The sequence below is a fragment of the Babylonia areolata genome, chromosome 26 (assembly GCF_041734735.1).
Source record: "Babylonia areolata isolate BAREFJ2019XMU chromosome 26, ASM4173473v1, whole genome shotgun sequence".
Classification (NCBI taxonomy): domain Eukaryota; kingdom Metazoa; phylum Mollusca; class Gastropoda; order Neogastropoda; family Buccinidae; genus Babylonia; species Babylonia areolata.
The window spans coordinates 16,912,544-16,940,459 of record NC_134901.1 but is presented as its reverse complement, the minus strand read 5'-3'; the positions used below and the strand labels follow the sequence as shown (position 1 = coordinate 16,940,459).

At 37.3% G+C, this 27,916-nt stretch overlaps 1 protein-coding gene across 2 annotated transcripts; it reads right to left on the bottom strand.

Moving 5' to 3' along the window:
* Positions 1 to 1,655: 1,655 nt before the first annotated feature.
* Positions 1,656 to 27,715, bottom strand: LOC143300736 (E3 ubiquitin-protein ligase AMFR-like). Of its 2 annotated transcripts, XM_076614626.1 has the most exons (16): positions 27,581 to 27,715; positions 22,370 to 22,813; positions 21,448 to 21,540; positions 20,568 to 20,732; positions 19,770 to 19,922; positions 19,180 to 19,220; positions 18,673 to 18,805; positions 17,656 to 17,789; positions 16,490 to 16,600; positions 15,615 to 15,805; positions 14,464 to 14,570; positions 12,209 to 12,328; positions 8,586 to 8,657; positions 7,383 to 7,579; positions 4,979 to 5,101; positions 1,656 to 3,554 (listed from the first exon to the last, which is right to left on the bottom strand). In XM_076614626.1, the coding sequence occupies exons 2-16, from the start codon at positions 22,733 to 22,735 to the stop codon at positions 3,428 to 3,430; spliced, it is 2,133 nt and encodes a 710-aa protein (XP_076470741.1). In that variant the 5' UTR covers positions 22,736 to 22,813; positions 27,581 to 27,715; the 3' UTR covers positions 1,656 to 3,427. The 2 variants fall into 2 exon arrangements, with proteins under 2 accessions (XP_076470741.1, XP_076470742.1); XM_076614627.1 differs by lacking the exon at positions 8,586 to 8,657.
* Between the last annotated feature and the right edge of the window lie 201 nt (positions 27,716 to 27,916).

Sequence of the window (27,916 nt, the reverse complement as noted above, 5' to 3'; positions counted from 1 at the left end):
GTCTTCCCCACTCCTGATGTACCGTACCTGAAGCTTTGGGGATCAGACAATAGAAAACAGCTATTGGGTTTCCCCCGATTTAAAGCAAAAGGTACGGAATTAAGCAGCAAGACCCATTGGGCAGATCAGGCATGGATACTCTATCTTTGTGAAAATTGAAAACATTACATAGAAAGTATCTGGAGGGACACTGTAAACCACTGGAAAATCTGTAAAAATAAATATGTACATTGAAGATGTCTTCACACATTCACCAATGTGGTACGATAATTTTACATGAATCAATGTAAAAGAATATCATATTGGACTCATTGAGTATGTGAATTATTTACAAATCGATTATTGAATTATTTACAAATTAATTATTCAAGTATGTACACTGAGAGTATCTGTTTCATTTTCAATTTAGTACATAAACTTATGAATCAATGTTTTTGTTTAAATATATACATTGAAAGCCACTGAATCTATATTAACTCCATACATACACTATATACAAATCGGTGTTTGAAATTTACATTTTTTTTTCTGAAACATGGACAGAATAAGACCTAAATCAAATGAACAATACACAAAACTGAAAATAGATTTTTAACTACACATTTTAATAGGGCAAATTTCTGAATGAAACAATCAACAAAATCATTCTGTATATATCATCAACAGGTATAAAAGATGTTGACATCATCACTCAATTTGGGGAAGAAAAAAAAGTGGTTATTGCAAAGAATAACTGGAAAAGAATAAATATATACAATTTCCAGAGAAGTCGCTGTACCTTTTTCAAAAAACCTACTCACAGATAACACAGGAAAATAATGGAATGGATATGAATGATGCATATGGATAAAACCCATAGAGTATTACAATGCCAAACAGATTCACAATCACACAAGTTATATCCTCTGGTTAAGAAAAATCAGTACAGAAATCATACATTTTCTCCACAGGAAAGGGTAACCAAAAAAACACACAATCTCAGGTCAACAAAGTCAGTGTAGAATTAATTTTTGTCCAACCTCGCTTGCAAACTTGCAGAGATTAACACTTTAACAGCAACAATCATAAACCCACACGTTGTGAAAACTGCTTATTTACACATCAGTAAAAATGTTTTCAACATGAAAACAGAAACTGAGCAAATATACAAATTTAACAGCAAAAAAGAATATCCTTCCTTCACTGATCATGGTGACAAGTCGATCATCATTTTCTGGTCTTCCATCACTATCTATCGTAATTTTTACTGCCCTGTTTACAAATGTGAACTCACATAATAAAAACTCAGGCAGCATCTAGCATGCTGCCCTAAAACTGTCTTCTTTACTGACTAGCTGTTATCAAAACAGACTTGTGTTCCTAAGTACATGGTTACACAATCCAAAGATTTTAATTTTCAGAGCATTTTCCTCTTGTTTACTGTAAAGGCAGGTTCCCATGTCGTCAGCTTTTGGGATCATCTAGGATACAGAGGCTTCAGTCTTCATTTTAACCCTTTCAATTTTTTTCATTATTACATTAAAAAAAATTGTCTGCTCAATGTATTTTCGTCAAAAAGTCACTTTTTAAGGAAAATTATATATATATATATATATATATCTTATTATGTTATCATCAGTTACATCACCTGAAGGTGACTGATGTAACTATATTAAAAAAAACAAGAGAGGCAAGGCCCACAAGATTCACTTGTGATACACTTTAAACAAAATTTTAAATAATCCTATTTGTTAAAATGTGTTCTGTATTTCTTATCATTAGGCTTCAGATTGATTTAAAAAAAAAAAAAAAAAAGAAGAAAAAAAAAGGCCTAAGTGTAGATTCAAACTCAGCATGTTCAGGTGGGAAGAAATTGTATTAGTTACTGCACTATTGCAGATCGATCAATGAAGTTCCAAAATTAACATCTAAGCATGCTTTTTTGAGCGTGATAAATTGACTGTGGTATTCAAAGTGCTAACGCTGTTTAAATCATGTTATTTTGGTTTATCTCAGGCATTAATTTTTCAATGTCCATGGTAAAGGAGACATCGTCATCGCCTCAATGACACTGCAACATTAAGCCGTTTTCTCTGGATCTAGACAGATGTACAACAATTTAAGTTACACTTGCCAGGAAAGTACGACATGGTTGATTCTCTTTTATGTTCATTCTACTTAATTGCGTATCCACTTGAAAATATTCATATGCTGTAAACACATCGATGATGTAGTCTGTGTCACTGTATGTGTTCTGTCCAGAATTTGTATTTCTGTTCTTTTAACTGTGAACAAGGAAAAACAAGTTCTGCACAGACCAGCCTAGACAAGTCTGACTGAAACTCAGTGAAACGGTCGATAAAATTTTTCTTTAAAAGTCATTCTAGTTAATACTGTGTCCACAGAATATTCAAATGCAGTAAACGTGTCAACAGTGTATTTAGTTTCACTGTGTGCGTTTCATCCAAAATTTGTATTTCTTTCCTTTTAATTGCGAACAAGAAAAATGAGGTCACGCCATCTTCTTACAAATCATCCCCTACGCAACTGCAACTGGGATGCGGTAATGTTTTTTGGAATCCGGAAATAGCCTCAACGAAGTAAATCGTTTACGATACAGGAAACACGGCTTAATCCGGGAGACTTACAATTGGTATGACTGAAGAATTTTTTTTCCTTACTACATGTATTTCTGAGCCAAATTTGGTATTGACAAAGTATTTCCAGATTACATGGCAATGTTTTTTACCATGGACACACAAACATACATACACACAGACACAGACAACCGAACGCTGGGTTATAACATAGACTCACTTTGTTTACACAAGTGAGTCAATGAGCTTCTTAGAATGCTAATGCCTGCAAATGCCAGAAATGGAGATAGACAAAATGTGGAGTTGGTGAAGTGCAGCTGTGAACAAATGTCTTCTTGAAGAAGTTTAGACAGGACAGGAGGCTCACTCCCTCAATAAACTCATAAGAATAGACTATCAATGTCAGTGAGCTGGACAGAGAAACATTTTATTTGTTTGCCCTCTAGTTTCAATTAACACATACAAAAGTTTCAAGGACTTTAAAAAAAAATACTTAAAAAAAATAAACCCTGCACTGCCCAGCAAAACACATTTGATACAATCTGCATCTCAAAAGGCATCTCCCATAATGTGCTACCTCCAACACTAGAATACAGTATGGTGCAGACTATATACTTGAATAAAATTCTCTCTACATTCAATCTTTGAGAGTTAATTATCAATTATGGTAATATTAAACTGATCCTTCCCACACAGTTATGATCAACATGAAAACCACTTCCAGTAATCACACACACACACACACACAAAGCAAGAGAGAAATATTATTAATAAAATCACCAACAAATCCAACAAAAGACAAAATCTTTGGGGGTAGGGGTGGTTAGAAAAGTAAATGTATGCATTTTCTTCTATGCATTGTTGAGACGTCTCTGCGTGGCTTGAAACATCAATTCTCGTCTGCGTGTCAACTCGTCGTCTGACCTGGGCGTGCTAGATGACGAGTCTGCTGCCTCTGAATGACGGGACAGGTACCTCCTGCAACCAGCAGAAACCAACCACTTCCATCAATGTCATACACATAACCTCTTCTATATGCCATCACTTATCTGGAGCAATGGAATCACATCTATAGCAGACTCCACCATTCTGGACCTACTAGTATTTCGACTGTCACAATAGTTCATTATCTCAAATTACTTACATCACGTGAAGCCAGTTTCTACCTCTGTCATGGTCACTGACATCATACATATCCATTACTTTAGTCTCTGAAGATTGAACTAGGTTAACTCCTTGACTGCCAGGTAAAAAAAAAACAGTAGAAAGAGTTGTTTCATGTCAAAACTCAATATCCTGAACAATCAGCCCCCAAACGGTCTGGAAATATACCACTTTATGTGGGAATTTCCAGCCTTCCAAAGTTATTTCCTTTGTTTTAACGGTGTCATCAGTGGCGTCACTATGCCTGTTAATTTTAACGGCATGCCAGTCAAGCGGTTAACCCTAAGCTAGCTAGACACACCTGACACCTGCCCGTTATGACGCTTAGGTCCAAAAACTGCATTTTATATAGAATTCAAAACTCAGGTGATGGCAAATACCACACAAAACAGCAACAGAAAAAAAATCTGCCTTATGGATTAGAATGAAGAAACTGCAAAAAGAAACAGCGAACAATTCCAGTCTGTTTGAACAGCAGGCATCTTTTTGATGACCAGAAGATGACTATGGTCAGTTTGTCAAATCTGAACTGACAAATTCAAGAATATACTCTTCTCTCATTACCACTTTGATTTTAGTTGTTTAGAATTTAAGGTATGTATAACCTGATGCATCATAGCTATAGTACTGAAAAATGAATGACAGGTATGTGTTTGCACATGCACAAATCTATTTTTGCATTAGTGTGTGTGTGTGTGTGTGTGTGTGTGTGTGTGTGTGTGTGTGCATATGTACACTTATGTACCCATAGACATTTATTATAAAAATTTTAAAAATCTTAATCTAAGGTTGGAATTTCAGTTTCTTTAACCCTTCTCAACAAAATGAAATATGTAAGCAACTAAAAGCTTCAGCACCTTTACTGTACCATAATTTACAGAGTTATGACTGTGTGTTTGTGTACTGTCTCCTCACATATTTATCAAACACATAATCACCCACATTATCACACGTTTATCAAATATATCAAATATGTCATCAAACACATTCATGTCATCACTCACATTTATCACAAACATTTGGGGCATATCACTACACATATTCATGACATAATCACAGACATCACACGTTATCACCCAAACTTATGACAATAGACATTTGTCACACACATTTCACATGTTATCACACACTTCTGACAAAATATGACTCAAATTTATCATATATTATATCACACATTTAACTCACATCATCACACTGTTATCAGTATTATCACACACCACTCAGAACTCCCCCCTCACCTGCGGGCTTGTTCAAGCATGGCTTTTTTCCTTTCCTGCAGCATGGTCATTCTCTCCGATGCTGACTTGGAAAACCTGCCTCCTTGGGCCTGAATCTGACTGTCCCCTCCAACTGCCCCTTCACTGCAACCACATTTCTTCACTGTCAAAGAGCACATCAACAGGCAATATTCATACTTAATAGGCATTTTCACTTTAACAAGTTACTTCATGCTGTTATCAGATCTATTAATAGTATACATTACTCACAGAGACCTCAGGTGCATATCATGCTGAAAATAAAGTTCAATAATGGTAAAGGGGACAAATGGACTGGGTGACATCCTGTCCAAAAAAAAAATAATAGGAAGATGGAGAGCACTGAACCAAAGTATTATAATATATTGTATTATTATGAATTAGATAACAGTTAATAGTGCTGCAACTAATCTTTCTTTTATATATATATATATATGTATGTATGTATGTATGTATGAGTCACCAGTTTACAACAAATGTGAATCCATACACTGGATACCTCTATTATTATCATTGCTTATAATCAAGCCAACCACACAGGACCGTATCAAACACAAAACTGTCAAATATAAAAAAAATCACAAAGATAAACCTACCAAACACAGTTCAGAACATGACCTTAACCATTTAGCTCCATAGGGCAAATAAGACTAAGCCATGCTAAGGATGTTGTCATGACACCAAGCTGGTTGTCATAATGTGCTTATTTTAAAGGTCAGATTTCCTGGATGGTGTGGCTGAGTAACTGTATGAATTTGAACTTGATATTTGGAGAATGGCTCGTAAAGCGTGTGTTTTTAGGCGCTGAGGTGAATAGGTGTTCACGAGTTGTTGGGTTGTGAAGTGCGCCAAAATTCTTGCCACTCCCCTCTCTGCACACAGCTGAAAAGGTCACAGAAGTGACCTGGGAAAAAATAGACCTTGGGGTCTGAGAGTCATAGAACAGACACTGTTACCATTCTAAGAGAGAATGTGAGACATAGTCTTGTTGAACTGTGGAGGTTCAGGGAAGCTCATTTTGAAGTACTGGTGAGTCAGTAATTTCGAGTTTGGTAATGAGAAATTCGGTGACATCGTTTCATCTAAGTTTTTTTTACATTTCTGAACACTAGTTCAGTAAAACAAGAATGGCAACGCAAGTCATGTGAGCACTAATTTTACTAGATCAATTTAACTACAGTTAGGTTCTGAGGATGTTTCAGGATCCTCAGCACCTGGCCTGTTTTCGAAGGTGTTTGGCTGATATATCGCCCACCAAAAGATGTTTGGGAAGCACCAACTGACAACAAAGTTGTGGAAAGATACATTATGAAAATTATCATTATGATTTAAAAACTATAACAGGAAGCGTAAGACAGAACATTAAGTATTGATTGTGTTTTCCTGGACTGGACTTTTCATATAATTTATCCCTGAAGGGAAAATGTGAACACAATTGTTTATTTTCTTTGAACTATTAATAATTACGTTGTTACGTTGTTTATCCCTGGGTAAGAGTGAAGTCAGAATGCGAACGTTGTGTGCGAGTATATCTGTCATGTGAGCTTGAGTGAATGCGGCAGTGTGACAGACGTCAGCCTTTCCGTTTAATTCATCATCCCTAGATTAAAAAAAAGAAGAAGAAAAAAACACAAAAAAAACACTTCAAAGCCAAATAAAAAATACATAAAAATGGCCATTTAGGCAAATTACACTGCAGAATGGACAGCTAGTGTCCATCCCAGTGTATATAATCAATCTAATCATCGTGTTCTGTTTTGCAAAAGAGTGTTCTGTATCTCAAACTGAATATTTCCAAGAGATTTTCCTTCTTTGTATGTGTGGACATTATTTTTATAATTCACAAGCAATAGCACTGTCAGGCCAGGCAATTTTTGTTTCTTTCTTTTTTACAGCTGCTTGAGTTTACTCAACCCCTCTGCAGTTGATGGCAGCAAACGGAGGTCATAGAGCAACACATACACTGTGCTGTGCATGCGTGTGTGCTGACTGGGTTAGGCTCACGAGACTGGTCACTGTGTGTGCGTGGTGTGTGTGTGTGTGTGTGTGTGGGCCATGTAGCAAGCGAGGCTGGGAAGTGGTCAAAATGAGAGGGAAGGTGAATGAGCTGGGTGGACTATTCATGACAGAGAGGCCAAGTCTAAACTTTGTTGTCACAACAGCAATAGTCAACAACGTCACATCTAAGTCTCGCCCCATCTCCCACAAACTCCCAAATCTTCTTCCGAAATTAACAAACACCTCAGGAATGGCCACTGGGAGTTTTCAAAGGCTAAAGGTAAAAAACAAAAAATCTTTCTGTATAAATATGCATATTATTACTATTATCATTCTCGATGATCACACTGGGTATATCCACCACACACACATCTTTCTTTCTCTCTACCTGTTCATCGATGATTGTAAATCTGAGCTGGTTTGTTCCGAAAGACTGAGCTGAGAGGCCTGAGTGCCTGAAGCAAGAGCGTCTGCATCACTTGATGGCTGCACTGGTTCCCCTGACCCTCTGCTGGGCGATGCCAACGCTGCTTGCAGCGCCATTTCTGCTGTTCGTGACACTGTAGATGGCAATGCCATGGCTTCCTGTTCAGTGAACACAATCACCAGGTTTTAAAAGACCTCAAATACTTCCAGACTTGTCAATATTACACAAGCTGCAGAAGCAACAAGCAGAAAGCATGCAGGCACACACTGTCCAACTACATGATTTCACATACAGGGATTGACAGTTTTGACAATGCTGCCTGGAGCAGGAAAAAAAATTTTGAATGGTGTTTCTGTGTGTTCTCCGCCTTGGCCTTCACCCTATTTTTTTAAAACCCTCCCACCTGAAATGATAATAAAATAATAAAGAAAGAAAAAGACAAGTCTTCCAGGACTGGTATATACTGGTGATAATGAATAGGCTATAAAATGTTTTCTTCATGGGTGCAAGTTCTTTATCAACCATTTCAGCAGGTCTAACAATGTAAAATATCGCAGGCAAATTTCCTAATGTTTGTCTGAGTACACTTCCTTTCTGGTCTGAATCTACAAAGCATCATGTTTGCACTAAAATTCATCCAGCAGCCCTTGACATCTGCATTGTATGTCCAGCATTTTCCCGGCAAAAAGGAAATTTCATGATCACAATAATTCTTATTTGAATGGTTACAGGCTGCAATCATTATCCAGAAGAATCCACACACAATTCTACATGTATGTGCACGGCTGTGTTGTCAAGACATGTAACATTTGTGGTTTCTTAAAAATCTGTCCATGCTTTGCAACTGCCAGAAGATTCTTTTACACTACTTCATGAGACCAACAATGAAGTCTCCTTCTGTACTTGTCTAAGCAGGATCCATGTTTTGTATGATTACAGAACCACACAATTTGTTGAATTTAATGATTCACTGGTGTCAGATGACAAAATGGAATTACGGAATTCAGCTGAGTGTTGATCACACGTACTGTTTATTGTCAGATGATAACTTTAGCAGCTAGAAGCCAGCTGTCATATCCCACTTGACAGTTCACGAAACTGTTAACTGCTGACCCCCCACACTCCTCCCAAGACATGTGCATGAAACCAGTCTTGCCCAGGTACCTGTTGCTCTCCCGCAGCATGGTTGTTATCCCAGTACTGATCTCTGAAGGTCCCCAAGTCTATTGTCCTGCCCTGCAAGAGAGGGAAAGGAAAGGCACAGGGGTGCCAGTGAACAGGTTACCAAAATCCAGAGTAAGATTTCAACTCTATTTCCAGTCCAGACAGTGCTTCATGCAAAAAAAAAAAGAAAAAAAAAGAAAAGAGCATGGAAAAAGGTGTTTTGGTTATTACATGCATTTAATCTTTCTTTAGCAGGCTATTTTATATTAACTTTATTATATACACACAGATTTATATAATATGCAACCTATCAGATCAATTTGTTGTTCTTGTTGCTCATCTTCAAAATAAGGTTTATGTCAAATCAACAGTGGTCAAAATTAGACATAAATGACCGTAAAATGTCTTGTGTCTGTAATACTCTTTTGGCAGTCAAGGTATCGCCCATGCGTGAATAAAATCTTACCTCAGTGACAGAAATCCTTAGTCAATGGCCTCTAATGGCTCTATTCACTTACCCCATTCTTGAAATACAAATTTCCACACAGTTCTGTTTAATGATGTTAACAGTGCAGCCATTGAATTATCAGCCCATAATAGAAAATGTGGACATCATTTTTTTATCAGACACTATGTTTCAGAGATTTTTTTTTTAAGTCATGTCTTTAAAACAGCAAATCTCAATTTTTTCCAGGATAACATACCCACAATTAAGGGGCTGATATCGCAAGTTTCTAAGCCGTCTTCTTAACTATCTTCTTAAATTCATTCTTTGGCCAAATTCCAACGTAGCTAAGTATCAGTCCGTGAATCAGTTACACCAGTTTCATGACACACACATGCACCTTTCCTTTGCTACATGCAGCACAACTGCATGTTTTCCCCTTCTTTTGGAATTTCTCAAACATGGGTGATGGAACTCAAAAGTGTATATACATGATGCCTACAGAGGTACAAACTGGCTCTGTGTGGAAATGTAGTAATTGGCAGCTATGAATGGCAGACCAGTTCCACTGTCAATTTACACTTGCAAAAACAACAACGCAGGTATGAGTAAAACTCAATTCAGTGTATATATTCGATTAATTTGTGTAAAATACACAATTTTGCTTGTGTGCATTTTATAAGATTTCAACCCTGTCCTTCATATTTAAGTTTGAGCACTCTCATGATCACGTATGTGCAAACCTCATGTCTAAGTACTGTTCTGTCTGCAATATACTAATGTTATAAACAACGTTGGGTTTCTTCCTTAAAAAAAAAAAAAAAAAAAAAAAAGGAAGGATGTGCCTTTCATCACTGGGGTGAAAGCTGGTCTCACATTCCATAAGATAGAGGGGGTCCAAAGGGCAGAAATAGGGGGGGACTGAGAGAAAGAGAGAGCGGCCAGAGAAAGAGAAGAAAGAAAAGATAAAAAGAAATGGAGGGAAAGCTGAGAAGAAAAGACTGACTGGGGGTAGAAAAGACAAGTCGCATGAAGCTCTTGCTCTCAACTGCAAAGTACTAGGTGTTTGTTTTTGTATTATTTGGATACTTAAGTTTGAACACATTACAAATGTCATGAAAAATACATAACTATTCACTAAAAAAAAAAAAAAAAAGTGGGGGGTCCTCGCTAAACAATAATATACACACACAAAAAAAACAACAATATAATATCAATGATAAAAATGATAATGAACACTTGTTCAGCACTTTTTCTCGAATAGAGCTCAAAGTAAAGTGCTTTGTGCTTGGACAAACCTGCCTATAAACTATCAAAAAGTATTATCGAAATGTGTTTGTGTAAGTATGTGTGTGCATGTGTGCGTGCACATGCATGCATGTTTTTATTATATTTGTATTTGTATTTCTTTTTATCACAACAGATTTCTCTGTGTGAAATTCAGGCCACTCTCCCCAGGGAAGTAGCGTCGCTATACTATAGAATCACCCTTTTTTTTTTTTTTGGTATTTTTTCCTGTGTGCAGTTTTGTTTGTTTTTCCTATCGAAGTGGATTTTTCTATGGAATTTTGCCAAGAACAACCCTTTTGTTGCTGTGGGTTCTTTTACGTGCATTAAATGCATGCAGCACACAGGACCTCAGATTATCGTCTCATCCGAATGACTAGTGTCCAGACCACCACTTCAATGTCTGTTGGAGGGGGAGAAAATATCAGCGGCTGAGTCATGATTCAAACCAGCATGCTCAGATTCTCTCGCTTCCTTGGCGGATGCGTTACCTCTAGGCCATCACTCCACATTTTGCAGTGAAAACGAAAACGCATAAACCTTTCAATGTCATCATAAAAGTCAAATGGACCAGGACTGTGATGCATTCATAGAAAATGACATGCTCTGGGAAACCCATGTCTCACAGTACAGCACATGGTTAGCCATCTCTTCTTTTTCCGTGGCTTACAGTTACACACGTGTACAAACCCACCACAGACGTACTGGGTTGCTGATAATGACATGAAGATGTCCTGTCCCTGTAGCTATATGCAGCTAGTGGCAGGGGGACTACCACTTAAGTTACATAGTTATGAATAAAATCCTTCAACATGGCTGTTGTGAAACGCAATTATCATTGCTATGAATGCTTTTTAGCAATGGTCATGCTCTTACCTGCTCAGAAATCATCATGAAACCAGCCCAAGCAGAGTAAGCACAATACTGTCATAATTAATTTTGTCTATAAATGCAACCAAAACTTTGCTCTCTTGTTCTCTCAAGGCTTGGCTGAGGCAACACTCTCCTCACAAGCACCTGCTTCATAATCTCTGTATGGTTCAGAACATTGCTGCAAGGCCGATTCTGAAACTGCTCAAATGTGAAGATACCACAACTCTACGAAAATCCTTGCACTAGCTTCCAATTCAGTCCAGGATTTCAAAAAAAAAACAAAAAAAAAACTCTTCTGTCATCTGCTTCTTATTTGTCACCTGCCCTGAATATTTCTGATATCCTTTGTCACAAAACACGTCGCAAAATCTGTTCTTCTGACTATCATATTTTATGTGTTCTACCTGTCAAGTCTTGTCAATGTAGTCTTTCAGGGTTCAGCCAACTGGAACAGTTTCCATTTAGCATTCCATGTCATGATGTGACTTCTTGCAAACTTACATTGTGATTGTTGAGGAAATGAGTTGGACAGTGTGTCCCAATACAGTAAAATAATCAAACATGATGAAATAATTTCCAAAATAGGCGGTCCATGGCAGGTACCCCACCCTTGTCGACTGCTGACTTGTGTGCCAACAAAACACACCCTGTGTAATAAATACAAACAGTAATAATTCTTTTGTCAACTTTTAATAATTCATCACTATCTGTTGTCTATTGTGATTAAAGTGATTCACTTTCTGCTTAACAGTCATTTGTTTGTTGTTGGGTGTCTTTGGTTTTTACTTTTCTTTTTTCTTTTTTTTACATATTATTCTTCCCTTGTTCTCTCTCACACCCACACATATACATGCATGTGCTGTCTCACACAAACACATGCATGTACATAAACGAACAAACCATTCACAAACATGCATATTCGCTAGCACACACACACACACGTAATGACACATGCACAAATGTATAAGCATTTGTACAGAAGTCTGCACACATGCACCACACAACAAATTATACTTACGGGCTGTAGGCGGTTTTCCAGAATATTGTCAATGGTGACCTCCACTGACCGAGTCTGACGGAGGTCGTCCAAGATGACCTGCTGTGGGAAGTTGGGGAACATGGTCTGAACTTGACGCAGCTGCAACATAAGAATATATGCATGCATGTACTTATGCACATAAAAAATACTTCACAGAATTAGACAATTTCAGTACATTCGATTAACCCCTAGGCTGCCTGCATGACGAGATAACTCGTCATGGCAAGCATGTATGCTTCGCTGCCTGCATGACGAGATAACTCGTCATCGAAATATTCTGACTTTTCCCTGGTTTGCATTCACTTCCTTGGCAAAAATAGTGGTAGCTTTAGCCTGGGGAATCTCTCTAGATTCTATTCATAGCTAGAAACCCCATCTACGTCATGAAGCAGTCCTTTATTTGAACGTTTTGGTTGGGTCACTGTCCAAGTGTTTGCCTGACTTCTCTCCTCGCTCGCTCAACAAAATGTTGGACTGACGCCGTGCTCAAGACATGCGATCGTGACGAACTAAATCAACCATGATTTCCTTCTTTAGCTGATGCTCAGAAAGAATTGAAGCGTAAATTCGAAGGAGAAGATAGAGATGAACATTTATAGGACGATCTGATAGAAAATAAAGGGAGCAATCAAGAGAGTGGCCAAGATGCGACTGTCAGTGAGTGATGCCGGCTGTACAGATGTTAGCAGACGACAGATGACCGAATTAGCAGCAGAGCGATATTCTTGGCACGCAGCCAACGCGGTCTGATGAGAACTGAATCAAGTGACCGTGTGAGAGGGGTGAGGAGGAGGGGGGGTGGAGACTGAGGGGGCGTGGCCTCACATCCATCTTATCACTTGGAGAAGTCACAATGTATTGTGTATCTATCTCTTAAAAATATATATATATATATTGTGGTTGTTCTAGTACGATTTTGTGTTTGCAGATATCCATTTGTCCAGAAAATATGTTTTTGTGCAAATTACCTGACTAATGTTTGTAATGAACAAGTTGAAAATGTGACAAAAAACAAAACACTGATTTCAAAACAACAGCATGTCACTAAAAATATATAAAATGGGAAAACAGCATGTGTTTTGTATTCTTTATTCATTTACCTTTCAGAAAATATATACTTTTATGGGTCTTTCTCCAATAACAAAGAGCACAGAATTTTTGGAAAATTTATACCCATTTTTTGTGAAAAAACCCTGGCAAATAGATTTCACTTAAATCTTATTTTCCTGGCAGCAACTCGTTCATTACAAACATTAGTCAGGTAATTTGCACAAAAATATCGTATTTTCTGGACTAATGGATATCTGCACACATAGAATCATACCAGAACAACCACAATAAAAAATAAAAAAAAAATATATATATATATAAAGAGATAGATACACAATGCATTGTGACTTCTCCAAGTGATAATGTGGATGTGAGGCCACGCCCCCTCAGTCTCCACCCCCCTCCTCTTCACCCCTCTCACACAGTCACTTTATCCAGTTCTCATCAGACCGCGTTGGCTGAGCACCAAGAAAATCGCTGACACAGTGTCCTGTTAATAATTTGGTCAACTTTCTGTCATCTGCTACAAGTGTACAGCCGGCATCACTCACTGATAGTCGTATCTTGGCCACCCACTTGATTGCTCCTTTATTCAAATCGTCATATAAATGTTCATCACTGTCTTCTCCGCTGAATTTACGCTTCAATTCTTTCTGAGCATCAGCTAAAGAAAGCAATCTTGGTTGATTTAGTTTGCCACGATCGCATGTCTTGAGCATGGCGTCAGTCGGACATTTTGTTGAGCGCGCGAGGAGAGGAGCCAGGCAAACACTGCAGCCAGTAACCCAACCAAAATGTTCAAATAAAGGACTGCCCAATGACGCTGACGGTGTTTCTAGCTATGAATAGAATCTAGAAAGATTCCCCAAGCTAAAGCTACCAGCATTTTTGACAACGAACTGAATGCAAAGCAGGGAAAAGTCAGAATATTTCGATGACAAGTTATCTTGTCACTGTGGCAGCGAAGCGTACATGCTTGCCATTACGAGTTATCTCGTCATATAGGCAGCCTAGGGGTTAATTATATATTCATTAATTTAATCATGTATCCTTTTCTTTTTTTAATTCCCCCTCAAGGCCTGACTGAGCAGATGTGGTCTAGTGTATGTGGATTTGAACACAGTGACGCCGTCTTCAGTAACTGAAACAAAGTGGACAGTACTGAGAAAATACACACTGCTTACCATGCTATCCAGCTGCGAGGTCTGGAGATGCAGTTGTTGCCCAGGCAGCAAGCTGGTGTGGGTCACTTCCACAGAGAAACTGGGTAACCAGCTGATGTAGCGGGATGCTGCAAACCAAGGGACACCACTTAGCGCATTCACTTAGATCTCCAGTCTTTCTGTTCGCTTTCCACCAAACGCATATGGAGATCAACAGTTCATGTGCATACAGTTTACATATGATACCTATCATTTTCCTTGAAGAAATGAGAAGGAATTATGAAGTTTATATGCTACATTTAGATTTTACTGCAACCAACCGGACATAAAACAAGAACAAACAATGGCTTCATGCACATGATGATCATGTGATGAAGCTGATCAGAAAAATTATTTTATCATTCAACAGACTAAACTTTTTTTTTTATCACAAAAACTACTGTATTTACCAAGGGGTTTTTACTGTTGTTTTTAATCCCCATGCAACCACTTCATAAATATGAAAGCAGGAAAGACTACTTTTATATTTACTATCCTGCTGGTTTTTGTTTCATGTGGCTACTGAGAACAGGACATTTAATCCATTCAGGATATGAAGCCTCAGGCTGCCTGGAAAATTTGGTTAAAAAATTGGCAGAGGCACAAGGTATCACTGTGATTATATAATGTACACAGACCTACCTAACACTTGGTATGATGATAAATCAAGCTTCCATTAAAAAATTGTTCTTGTTTTTTTCTTCATCAGACAGACTGGCCTAAAACTTGGCATAACATAAGGAAATACAGGTCATTTTTTGCCCATGATTTTCTACTACTACTCTTTTCCTTACAAACAAGTGCAGCAGGTACACTTTCAAAAACTTGAACATGTGTGTAACTGTGTCAATAATAATTGATCAGTATTTACCTTTCTTTCCAAAACTCTGCTAAGAATTAACATTTTCTTTCCAGACATGGCGAAGTACCACTTCACTCTTCCCAAACTTTTTCTGAGTGTGCATACCCTGTAAAACCCATCAGACATTGGATATTGTTGCTCTGAGTCAACCAACCACACAGGGCCACATCAGTACAACATCCAACATCTGAATCAAATACCCCCCACCTACTGATTACTGTTTAAGTAAAAGAACCATTATCAAGTTCAAATATCTGCACATACTGCTTACCATCAAAGTGAAAGAAGTGGTTGGTGGTGCCCTGGTTGCCGGCAGGAGCACCCTCCGTCATGTTGGCAGCATTGCCGGGAGCAGCATTGGTGGGAGCAGCGTTGGCATTGGGCGTGGCGGGACGCTCACTGAGCGACATGCGACAAGTGGGGCAGGATGTGTCCTGCTCCAACCATGACCTCAGGCAAGAGCTGTTTGACAGGTCACACCACAAACAGGTAACGTCTTGCTACACAACAACTTGCACACTATGAAACAGGTCACAACAATAACAACAGCAACTTGCTCACTAAGAAACAGGTCACTTCAACGCTGACAGTTAACTGCTCACTGAGAAACAGGTCACTTCAATGCTGACAGCAACCTGCTCATAAGAAACAGGTCACATCAATGCTGACAGCCAATTGCTCACTAAGAAATGGGACACTTCAATGTTTGCTCACTAACAAAAATATCAGACCACAAGCAGGTGACATGCTGACAGCAAACTGCACGCTAAGAAACAGCTTCACTGTTGCTGACTTTGAAATACAGGAGTAATAACATGAGAGAAAATAACACTAAAAAAGTGAAATAAACCACATTTACAGCTCAGCTAACTGCACGGGGTCCATGTTCTTTTTAAGCATTTAAAAGATACTATAATGTAAATAGAATTGCAAAGCACATCTGTACACTGTGTAATATGTATGTGTCAATGCATGCATGCATGCAATCACGTATGTATCAGATTGTGTACATGTACGTGCATGTCCAGAAAATATTCAACCATCCTCCATGCCCTCAGCACTACAAACTGGTCAATACAGAGACAAGTAACTAGAAGACAGTAAGTAAACCAGTCCATGAGCAAACTACATCACCCATCTCCTTACTTGTGGAACAAATGGCCACAGGGCAGTTTACGGGCAGCCTCCATACCCTCCCAACAGATAGCACACTCATCAGCATTCAGTTCCAGGTCTTCCTGGGTTGCCATAGGAAATCTGGAAATTCATTATCATCTTTGAAATGTTGGATCAATTAAAACTAGCAGATACAGGCAAACAGGGCAATAAAAAAAAGACCTACTGAGAAATAAATATAACATTTTCTCCTTTTAGTCATGGGTAATTTTTCCTTTAACACTAAAAATATGTGGGAAAGCAGAACATATCTCGCTATGATTTATCTTATTGACACAACTGTAATACTTGCTGGTTTGTTTACTTTCTTGTCCAGCAATGGGATATTAAATAACATGGCCAATAATGGTGCTCAGTGGGCAGGAAATCTGCACAGTGGTAAGTGGTCAGGGAATTTTGAGCACAGTGATGAGTGGGCAAGAAATTTTGTGCATAGTGTGGGGGGAGAAAAAAGCCGAGTCAAATTATCTCACTAAAGTGACATAATGCAATGGGATTGTTGCAATGATTTTTATGTCTTGTTTTGTTGTTCCAGCTCTTCTCTCAAAGATATGTTTAGCAAAGATTGTAGCATCAAATGAATGCAAAAGAACACAAAAAAATTATTCATCAGCTAAAAAAATTACAAACTTGCAGATTAAAAAAAAAAAAAAATCAACTATAGAAACCACTATGGAATTAGCTGTTACTTTTCAACAGCAGTTTTAGGTATGCATGTGTGTGTGCATATGTGCGTGTGTGTGCGTGTGTATTACGTTCTTCATTTTGTTTTGTATATGTAGATTGTACATTTCCTGTTTTATTACATATTTCACGCAAAAAATGGTATGGGGTGAATGCATACCCTAAATTTTCTTTACCAAACAAATCAAAAGCTGAAATTAACCTTTAACCTTCACTTTCTAGTGAACTTATTCTTCCACTAATGAACATATGTAATCCTGGTATTAAGTAAAACTATCATGAAAATAATCTGTTTGGTATCTGAGAAACTGAGAAACATAATAAAATGAGTAAAATTTCCCCTGTACATCAGTACTTCAGATCACTTATAAATTCAACAGATCCCATTTTTCCCTTTTACATGATTACTTTTGCTGTGGTTAAAACTCTTGGAACACAAGGAAAATGCAAACCTGGCCTGCATGTTACGGACAACACGACGGTAGTTCTTGTGGCGTTTGATACGACGCTGAAACTCATAGAACAAGTATCGCAGCTGCATGCAAATCACCAGGCTGGCCATGCTCAGAAAGATGTTGCCCCACAGCTGCAAATGAACGATCATAAAGAACATCACAGGCTGCACCAAAAGAAAAAAACACCAACAACAAAAAGAAGCTGAGTAATCACAATCTTATGCGGTTTTCAAACAGTCAGTAGTTTTTTTTATCAAAATATATGCATCTTTCTGCATAAAGTGCACTTACAAATGTGTCAAAGGTAGATTGGTAAGTGTTTTCCTGACTTCTTTCTTTGTCATATTGGTAGTTTTGATATCAAGCCGAAGCTGACTATAAGGTAACCTCAGGATTGTCTTACACAGACGACGAGGTTGAAATAATAAATTTAGATATGGGCCAAAACATAGAAATAAGTTTGGGCAGATAGGATACACACACCACAGAACTTCTAATAATGTAATGATTGTAGTAACTCACCACCACCCTGTGAACACACCCTCCATCCCAATTAGAATTCCCTCTATCCCAATTACACATTACTTTGCTCGATGGATTCTATTTGATTTTCCAACTACATCAGTGATGCACAAAAAAAGGCTTTTATATATTTTATTTTGCAGTGAAAATGTTCAGACAGTACAGAAAAAGTGCAGAGCAACTTACACAATAACCTGCAATAAATAAATCATTTTGATGTAAACACATATATATATATATATCCTCCTCCCCCAAAACAAGAGTCACAGATTTATTCGCAACAGGAATATATATAATTTTCACTTCAACCAGCATTAGAGGGAAGCCATCCTTTAATACTTAAATTTCCAGGTTTAAAATATACAGAAGTATTAATAGCACTACAAATTCAAACCAACACTCAATCAATTATTTGATGCCAACATCAGACAAGAAGAAAAGACAGCAGCAATAATTTGGAGCCACCAGCTTTCCTGAACAGAAGAAACTTACCAGCATGTGAAGGTGATGGGCAAAATCGATGGAGAGCGAAGACAGCTCAAACACCAACTCTGAGTAGTAGACATACACTGAACGGTTCTCCCACACACTCTCCAGGCTAAGATCCCACAGGTGGATCATGTATCTGCAAATCACATTGATCAAGCACATTACTGTTAGTGAATGAGATACACATTACTGTTAGTGAATGAGATACACAGAATTTTTCAAACCATCAAAACATTTCTCCTACCGAGAATAAACCAGTTATTACATTCCAGACATGACAAGCCCTTTTCACATGTAAATGATGCTGAAAGCCTGGAAAATGAGTGGAATGAAGGCAAATACAGCCAAGACTGGATAACTACTGACCAAACCAGAAACTACTTATAGATCTAATCAGAAGGTAAACAACAATCCTTCTTAAAAAGGTTTTACATATGAGAAAATTATATTTAAAAAAAACCCCACTGTAATTACAGATGTAACATACAAACAAGTTCTGCAACAACTCACCTGACAACAACATACAAAGTCTTCAGTCCCAGCAAAACACACTGAAAAGAACAGGAATATGAAGTTACATATCACCTGCAGTCAACACGCTAAAAATAAATCATAAGATGCACAACTGAAAAACATACTCATATAGCCAAAACATATTTGCATGACAGAAACAAAAAAGCCCAGATACATGACCAAACTGCACAATTAGATTTTGAATCAGTATTGTCTGTATGGCCACGTTAAACTCCTCCCCAATGATCTGAATTTTTTCTGCATCTTGATTCATACAATAATACGTTTAAAATCAAAGAAATAATGCTTGCTTACTTAACAACACAGGTATCAAGTGAAACCACTTACATCACCTGTTTTGATAAATCAGCATTTTACAACATTCTTGAGCGCTTTTAAATCTAAGTTTTAAATCTCTCACACTTTATGAAGCAACCCTTATCATGAATAGAAAATAAAGTACACATCTTACAAAGCTGAACTACTGTCGAACACTAACCCCTGCTTCTCCAACCTTGAATCCTTTTTATTTCTCTTGCTGGCATTATTTCAGTCACTTTAGCACTGTCACACGTAAGTTGAAGTACCTCTGCTGCCATGAAGGCAAAGATGGTGATTCCAAATCTGAAGCCGGCTGCCACGCAGACACAGAGCAGAACCCCAGAGCAAGCCATCAAAAGGACCAGGAGACTCAACAACTTGACATGGGATGAACGGGGAATGGCTGGTGAAAAGGACAACTGCAACAAACATGTTTGTCTGAAAAGAAATTCAAATCAGACACTAGGCAATACTAGATAATGGCAGATGGCTGCCAAATACACATTACAACATGTCAAAGTGTTTTGCCAGACAATGGAGTAAGGTGTGATTGATGGTTTATTTCTTCAGTATCTGTATGAAAACACCATACATGAATTTTATATTCTAGTTAAGTAGATGACCTCTTTAGCTATCACGTTTTCCTGCACACACCCCCCCCCCCCCACTCCCCCCTCCCCAAAGTAATGTTTAAAAAAAAAAAAAGGGTGGGTGGTAAAAAAAACAAAAACAACAACAACAAAGAAAACAGAAAACAAGCAAGAACTGCAGTGATCAACAGTGCGAGACATAATCTATTCTTACATTCAAAATCAATTTCATCAATAATAATAATAATGCATATTCTAATGAAATCTCGTGTTCTAAAACTGAATGTACTATATATATATTATACAGACAGAGACAGAGAGAGAGAGACACACACACACACACACACACACAGAGAAAGAGAGAAATCTAGTAAAAGTGAAACTTCAAACATTCTAGCCATAAGATGAATTTCTGTTGAGTTTACAAAAGTTGTGTGTCATCCCATGAAGGCCAAGAGTGGTGCCTGCACTTACATATTCAAAACGGTCCTTGCTGAGCTGGACCAGAAGGTGGAGGAAGCCCAGGCAAGTGAACCAGGCCACCCACAGCACCACCTCCTCCATCGTCTGCACGTTCATTACTCCAAAAATGAAGATGAACTTGTAGAATACGAAGTTCCAGAACTTGTCCTTCAAATGCTGGAAGAAAGAAAGATACCAAAACAAGTTACTAATGCTGAAACAGACAGACACAAAACAAGTTACAGAAACAGATAGAAAGCAAGTTACTACTCTCCTGTCTCCTTGTTTAACTTTTAATACAAAAGGGTGCAACAGCCAAGTGAGTTTACTAATACTTCAAAATCTACAATCATCTGAACATACAATTTGTAGGGAATTTTTTTTTAGTAAGGTCGAATTGGGTTTTTGTTTTCTTTTAACCATGCCTTAGGTTAACTTAAAGCAGTTAACTACACAGAGACATAACCATCACAAGCACTGTTAAACATTGGTTTCCAAAGTTTCTTCCCAGAGTAATATCAGTACAAAGATATTCTAACAGATAAACGCATGTGACTTACACTAGTTACAGGCTTTTGTTTTATCCTCCTGCAAAGCAGGTTCTTTGATTTTTCAACTTCAAGGCAAAAATCACTATGTACACTTCTCAATAATAACACCATGCATCGATCTCAAATCATTAATCAACAGCAGTAATGAACTCAGAAACTTTGAAATTTGAACTTTTCTATAAATATACATACCATGCTGTGTTGATTAATTTGAAAGTTGGTGTTGTTTGTTTTTTTTAATGTTTTCTAGTTAACCAAGCACATAATTTAACTAGAGACAGCACAGAAATATATTCATTGTGTGAGTGTGCATGTGCATGTGCGTGTGTGCATGCACCAACCTGCTGCTCACTGACTCGCAGGTCCCCAAACACAACAGCTTGGATCAACTTGCCCAACAGTATCAACACGCAGTATACACTGTTCACCATGGTCTGCAAACACAGAAGGAAACTGCATTAATGCAAACTGATTAACTTGACACAAATTCATTATCCATCAAATGACAACAAGCTTGCATAATATCTATTGTATGTATATATATATTTTTCTTATTGTTTTTTCAGAAAATACTAAAAAATACAAACTCAGCAGTAAAAAATCTATAAAAATACATCTGTTACATCAGGCAGTGATGCTAAACTGGAACGCAAGGCTAGATAGATATCTTTTGTTTCAATCAATTCTTTGTTTAATCATTTTTCTAAGCAGATGTGGCATAGCATTTTCATTATATGGAAAAGTCTGCATGCTTTGAAACTTAACTTTCATCAGCCAATCACATTAACCACAAAGGAATCTGAAATTGAATTTGTCATCTGTTAGAAATCTGTTTAAAGAAAAATAGTACAGTTATACACCCTTTCCACATACACTTACTTAGTTTAACAGCTTTTGAAGAAAAAAAAAAGGAAGTAAAAAAACACACATACCTTTAACAATTCCCATTATCTGGAGCATGTTTTTTTTTTTCCTTCTGTGCTTTTATTAGTTTTCAATGAGATTGGATACACAGTCTTTTTTCATTGACGGCAAAGCTCTTACCTATGTTTGGCATTTGGTGCTATTTTGGGGGAGAGGGGATCAGGGGTAAGGAGGAACCGGTGGGGTCAACAGGCCACACATACACATTTGTGATGATAGGAGGAAGGGGTGGGGTCAACAGGCCACACATATATACATCTATGATAATCTCACACTACATTCACATTAGTCATTAACGATGTAAAAATAAAAAATCATATTTATTGGTATAATACGTACCCAGACACACCAAGCCTCAGAGGTGAGGACCCACAAGAAATTCATCTCATAACTCTCATAAGGTAGAGTCAGGTTGCCAGACTCCATTTCAGCCATCAAGTCTAAAGTCTCTGGGTCTAATGCATTTTCTTCAAGAATTTCAGGTTTGGGCTCAATGTCCGACTCTAGTGTGTTGCTCAATATTGGTGGTACTTCTTCCTGCACATCTCTTGGAGTTACTCCCTGATCTTGTATGTTGTCCGCTGACTGAGCAGTGATGACTGTGTGGTGCGTGTAAAGCAAAGCCGACGCCAGAAAAACAACAGACAAGGTGACGTAAGTCTGCAGGCTTGGCAGAGGAACGCGTTCTAGCAGAACAGCCGGCATGGTGGGTTTTTTTTTTTATCTTCTTCCAAATGTATTTCTTTCACGTAATGACACTGGCTCAAATTTCAACAGTATGACCTGTAACACACACACACAAAAAAAGGCACAAAAAAAAATTAGGAAGTAGAAGAATATGAATTTGTAATCACTCCTGTTTACGTAAAATTAGACAAGTTTTCTTGCAAACAATAGTCATTACGCAGATTGGTAACAAATGTAAACCACTAAAAATGTACGCACACAACCAATACCAGATAATTATATAGTATTAGACTGACTTTCTTAATCTCTACAAACAAGGGACACTTCATTCTGACACAGTGGTCAGTTTGAAAAAAAAAATTTTTTAATATAAAATACATGGAATTCACTTTATGTATAACTCTTGATCTAAATTACTCATTCACTGTTTCAATCAGTGACCTGATAGATACTGATACTAGTGATTGTATGACGTGTTATACTACTTATATGCTGCAGATTTAAGTGTTAACAAAATAAAACACCTACCGAAAGGAGTCAAACAACTGCAGCTGTACCAAAGATAATTTTGCTTAGCATGTGTTTGTATGCCTCAAATTTTTTTAACTGTTACAAATGCAATTACAGATGGAGCCCAGAAGAAAACACTATCTTTAAAAACATGTTAGAAAATGAATATTTAGGTTAAAAAAAAACTGGAAATATCTAATATAGTTTACGGTAGAGAAATTCAGAACTGTAAAAGAAAACGATTTTAAAAAATAATAATAAAATAAAATATAAAAAAAACAACAACTGGATGTGTAAGTGTGTGGGGCAGCTTGAGAGGGGAAGTGTTTGAGGTTCTAAGTTAAAGAAGGGGGATTCATGTACACTGGTGAGGTAGAAAAATGAAAAAAAAACAACACAAAAACACTATGCTTTGATGCTGTTTAAAAACTTGCCTCAATCCTTTAATCTGATCTGTCTTCAGTTGTTTAAAACTGATGTTCTGTGTTAGGCTTTAAAATGTTTTCTACAACAAATAGTAGGAATGCTACGTAAAAATTGTCAATTTTCATCTGAGCAAACTCAGCAATATTTCATAGTTTTAATGAATAGTTAAATACATATTACTTTTCAATGAATAATATCAAGTCATCATCCATTCTGCTATTACAACGTGTAAAGCAGCTTTAACATTTTGTCAAAAAGGTTTATGAGCAGGCAGGCATTCCAATGAACTTAATATACATAATACACAACGCCAAAAACTTATTAAGTTTTATACTGCAGGTTGCATTCACAGCCCCATTAACACATCAATGCACGCAGACCTTTGGGGTTCTTTGGGGTTGTTTTTTTGTGTGTTGTGTTTGTGTGTGTGTTTTTTTTTAATCAGTCAAATGCCTGAAAAGTGGACACACAAATCCATACAATGCAATGGTCAGTGTTAAAAGAGTAATGAAAAACTAAAACTATATATGTATTTGGCCAACTTTCAAAGTAATATGTCCTAACTGCTTTTCTTAAGAGTGTGAAGGAAGTCATAATTTATGTTCCAGAGAGAAGCAACATACCTGAAGGCCTGCAAAACATTACTGCTTTGAAAGGTTATTAGATTAATTAATGCTTTACTCATTTTTAGTTCAGTTTCAGCTTCAAATATATAATAAACTTAAAAAACGGATGTCATCACAAATCAGAAATCTGAAGTTTAATAAAAAGCACACACACACACACACACACACACACGCACACACTGGGTATATGTGTACATAAAAATTTAGTATATAATGAGCTTAATTAAATAAGACTGTGTAATGGTTTAATGTTATGCTAGTAGTAGTAGTAGTAGTAGTAGTAGTAGTAGCATAGGGACATGGCAAGCTATGAAGCTTTTATCAAATGTTTTAAAAAGCCCCTTCTTTGTTTCAAGACACATTTTGGCAGAAATTTTGGTCAAATTTCAAGCTTCAATTTCCAGTTTATTCATCAATCTTTCTAAAAAAATAAATGAGAATTTTACAAAATTGTCCAGTTGATTCTTGAATGAATCTGTAGTTGGTGCCGGTTTTAATGTATCATAAGTGTAATTTTTTTTTTAAGGTAACAGTAACTAACACGTAAAAATAGTCCACCAGTATTTCTTGTCAAACTTTACTGAGGTGCAGAGGAGAGCTGATCCCCAAACAAATCAACATGACCACTGAATAGTTATGTCTCAATGAGTTAAACATTATTTTAAGTCATGTGCCTACATTTGTGAACAAACTCTGTGGCTCTTCTCTGCACCCTCTCAACTGAGTTGTTCTCCAGAATTGGTGACTGGTAGAATGTTGCAATCATGTAAAAATATTTTTTTTAAAAGCTTTGGGCTACAATTTGTTTAAGCAGGTGATCACCGTAATAATATGTAGAATCTTAATCAGAAGTTAGAAAATCAGTGATGCTGCAAGTTTGTCAAGTCTTGCAATATGAAATGGGGGTCTTTCATGGCGTCTTGTGCACTACACTGTGACAAGCATGGGCCTGTAAATGAAATATCTGATACATTTAAATGATTATTGGATCAGATGATTGAAGTGAAGGCATAAACAAGTAAAACAGATTACATAAGTCCACATAAGAAATGTTTGTACTCTGTACAAGGTCAACATGGATGTGTCGCACTGAAATGCACGCAACACAAAGTCGGTCTATAACTTTTCTAGGGGTCCCTAATTGAAACTTTTCCCTAATACATTGCTGATAATAATGTTACTGATGACAAGCTTAAATAATGAGCAAAGCATCAAATTCAAAACTCAAACTCAAAAGTATGAAAGCACACAGTAGGAATTGGGAAATGCTGTCACAATATTTACATGACATGTGACAGCATTACAAGTGACACAGACATAGTATGTCATAGAATAAACAAGAAGAAGAGGTGCTTTTCTCTCTCATTTATCCATATGATTCGTTCATGTATTCTTGGATTACATAACAAACTTGGGATCAGTTTTAACTTAGCAATATTTTGGGGACTGGCCATCTGTAATGTACCTTGGCACATCCACTTCTGGGACATGCATTAAAAACATCTCCCCAGCATCAAAGGAATGGTCAAATGAATCCAAACATGTACATGTACTTAACATATGTTCACAAAGCAAAATATCCCAATCAAGTATGAAATGGGGGTCTTGCAGGGTGTCCTGCATACTACATTTTGACACGTCCTGCATACCTCAGGGTGACAAGCATGGGCCTGTAAATGAAATGCTTAACAATGTAAATTATTATTGATAAAGAAGATCAAATTCAAAGTGAAGGTATAAAGTAAAATAAAGTACATAATTCCACATAAGAAATATTTGTTCTCTGTACAAGATCAATGTGGATGTGTCACACTGTAATTCACGCAACACAACTGTCTAAAACTTTTCTGTAGATCCCTATCTTAACTTTTCCCTTCTCAATGCTCATGTTATTTAAAATAATCAAATAAAAAGGTCACAATAATTCTCAGGGCAGCAATCATTTTATAATAGTCAACTGCGGACATCCAGTCCAAGTGTCGCGCGCCTTATGCTTGGCTGACTGTGTGATCACGTTCTAATTTTGACTTGCCAAATTATCCCCTGGAAGGGTATGGGGAAATGAATGTCAGACCCTGCCGGAGTCTGCACTAGTTGGGTCACGGTTAAGTATGTGTAATTAAATCTAGTTTTATTGGTCTGTAACAGATACTGCTGATACTTAAGTTTATATATGGCAGTTTTGTGGTGTTTTGGGATGTGTATATATTATTATATATCAAAGATTCCTATTTGTGTGCTATAAATGGCATGCACCCTCATGAGTAACCAATTCTCGAGAACAACTCAACTGCAATTGATTGTAACATCAGATAAGGGCACCACACAGTGTTTCCATAATCCAAATGAGGTCACACCACAGCTGTATATAGTTTTACGAAAACTACGACAACGAGCAAAATCCTAACCCTCCCTCACCCATCTGCTCTTTCTCTTGAATCAAATGCAACAAGTCACAGAAGAATTTGCGATCTGTTCACTACTTAAGCATATGAAAACCTTTTAAGACATCATTTCACTTTACTTCAGCCTGAAAATTTTCTTGCTCTTCCAAGGAGTGACCACAATCATTTCTTGATTATTCTGTACAGTCATTTTGTGTGTGTGTGTGTGTGTGTGTGTGTGTGTGTGTGTAGTTTTTTTTTTCTCTTGCAGAAGTTTCTGGTTTGTTCTTTGATAATGATAAAGATCAGATGTCTTGGACCTTCCTGAGATTCATGGGCCTCAATTTTTTAAAATTCATTTTACTGTATTAGTTCTCATTTCCCTTTAACTAAGGAACACATTCCCCGAAGTCCATATTTGCCTTCTATCATGATAATACAACAGACCCATACACTCAATAGTCAAACTTTACAACTGTCTTGTGCGCAATGTGCATCAGCATCAATCTGTGCAGCTTTAGCATCAATCTGAGCTTTTTCGGTTTCTTCTCCCCTGTGTCGACTGTTTATTAACTACTACTGTGTCGCAGATGCGGCTTTGGTGAGCAAGCATACTAATACAAGGTAAAAGGATGTTTGTAGTACTGAAATGGGTTATTTTAACGGACAAACTGCAAGGTGCTATGATATATATATATATAATATCTATATGGATAATTCATTCGTCTCTAAAAATGACAGATCTCTTCGACACTTCATGGATCCACAGGCAGTTTGTCCAGTAAACGTCGGCATAAAACTATTTAAATATTCTGTTTCAAGAGTTTTGTGTTAACAGTTTTGTCAATAATACAAATTCTGACGTAGTATGCGGAGCCAAAAAAAGTAAAACAATCTTATTCACTGAGCAAACTCACCGTAAACCCGTTTCCGGACCATTCGCAAAATAATGTCGGCTGAACCTTCCTTTCCAGACGACACGACGAAATCCACTGCTCATGCGCAAAGCGGACAATGATGACAGACCAAAAGTAGACGTTTCATCACAGTAAAACGAAAATGGAAAAAAAAAAAATGCAGGCCATTTCATCTGTTTACATGTGAAAAAAAAAGAAAAAAAGAGTGTCGCATATAGATAGACTCATTATGAGTTTGTTAAAGCATGATATTAATATATATCAGTTCCGTGAGCTTACAAACGTGTGACGTCATCTTTTGTTTTCGTTTTCGCCTGTCACTTGCGCAGTACGTAA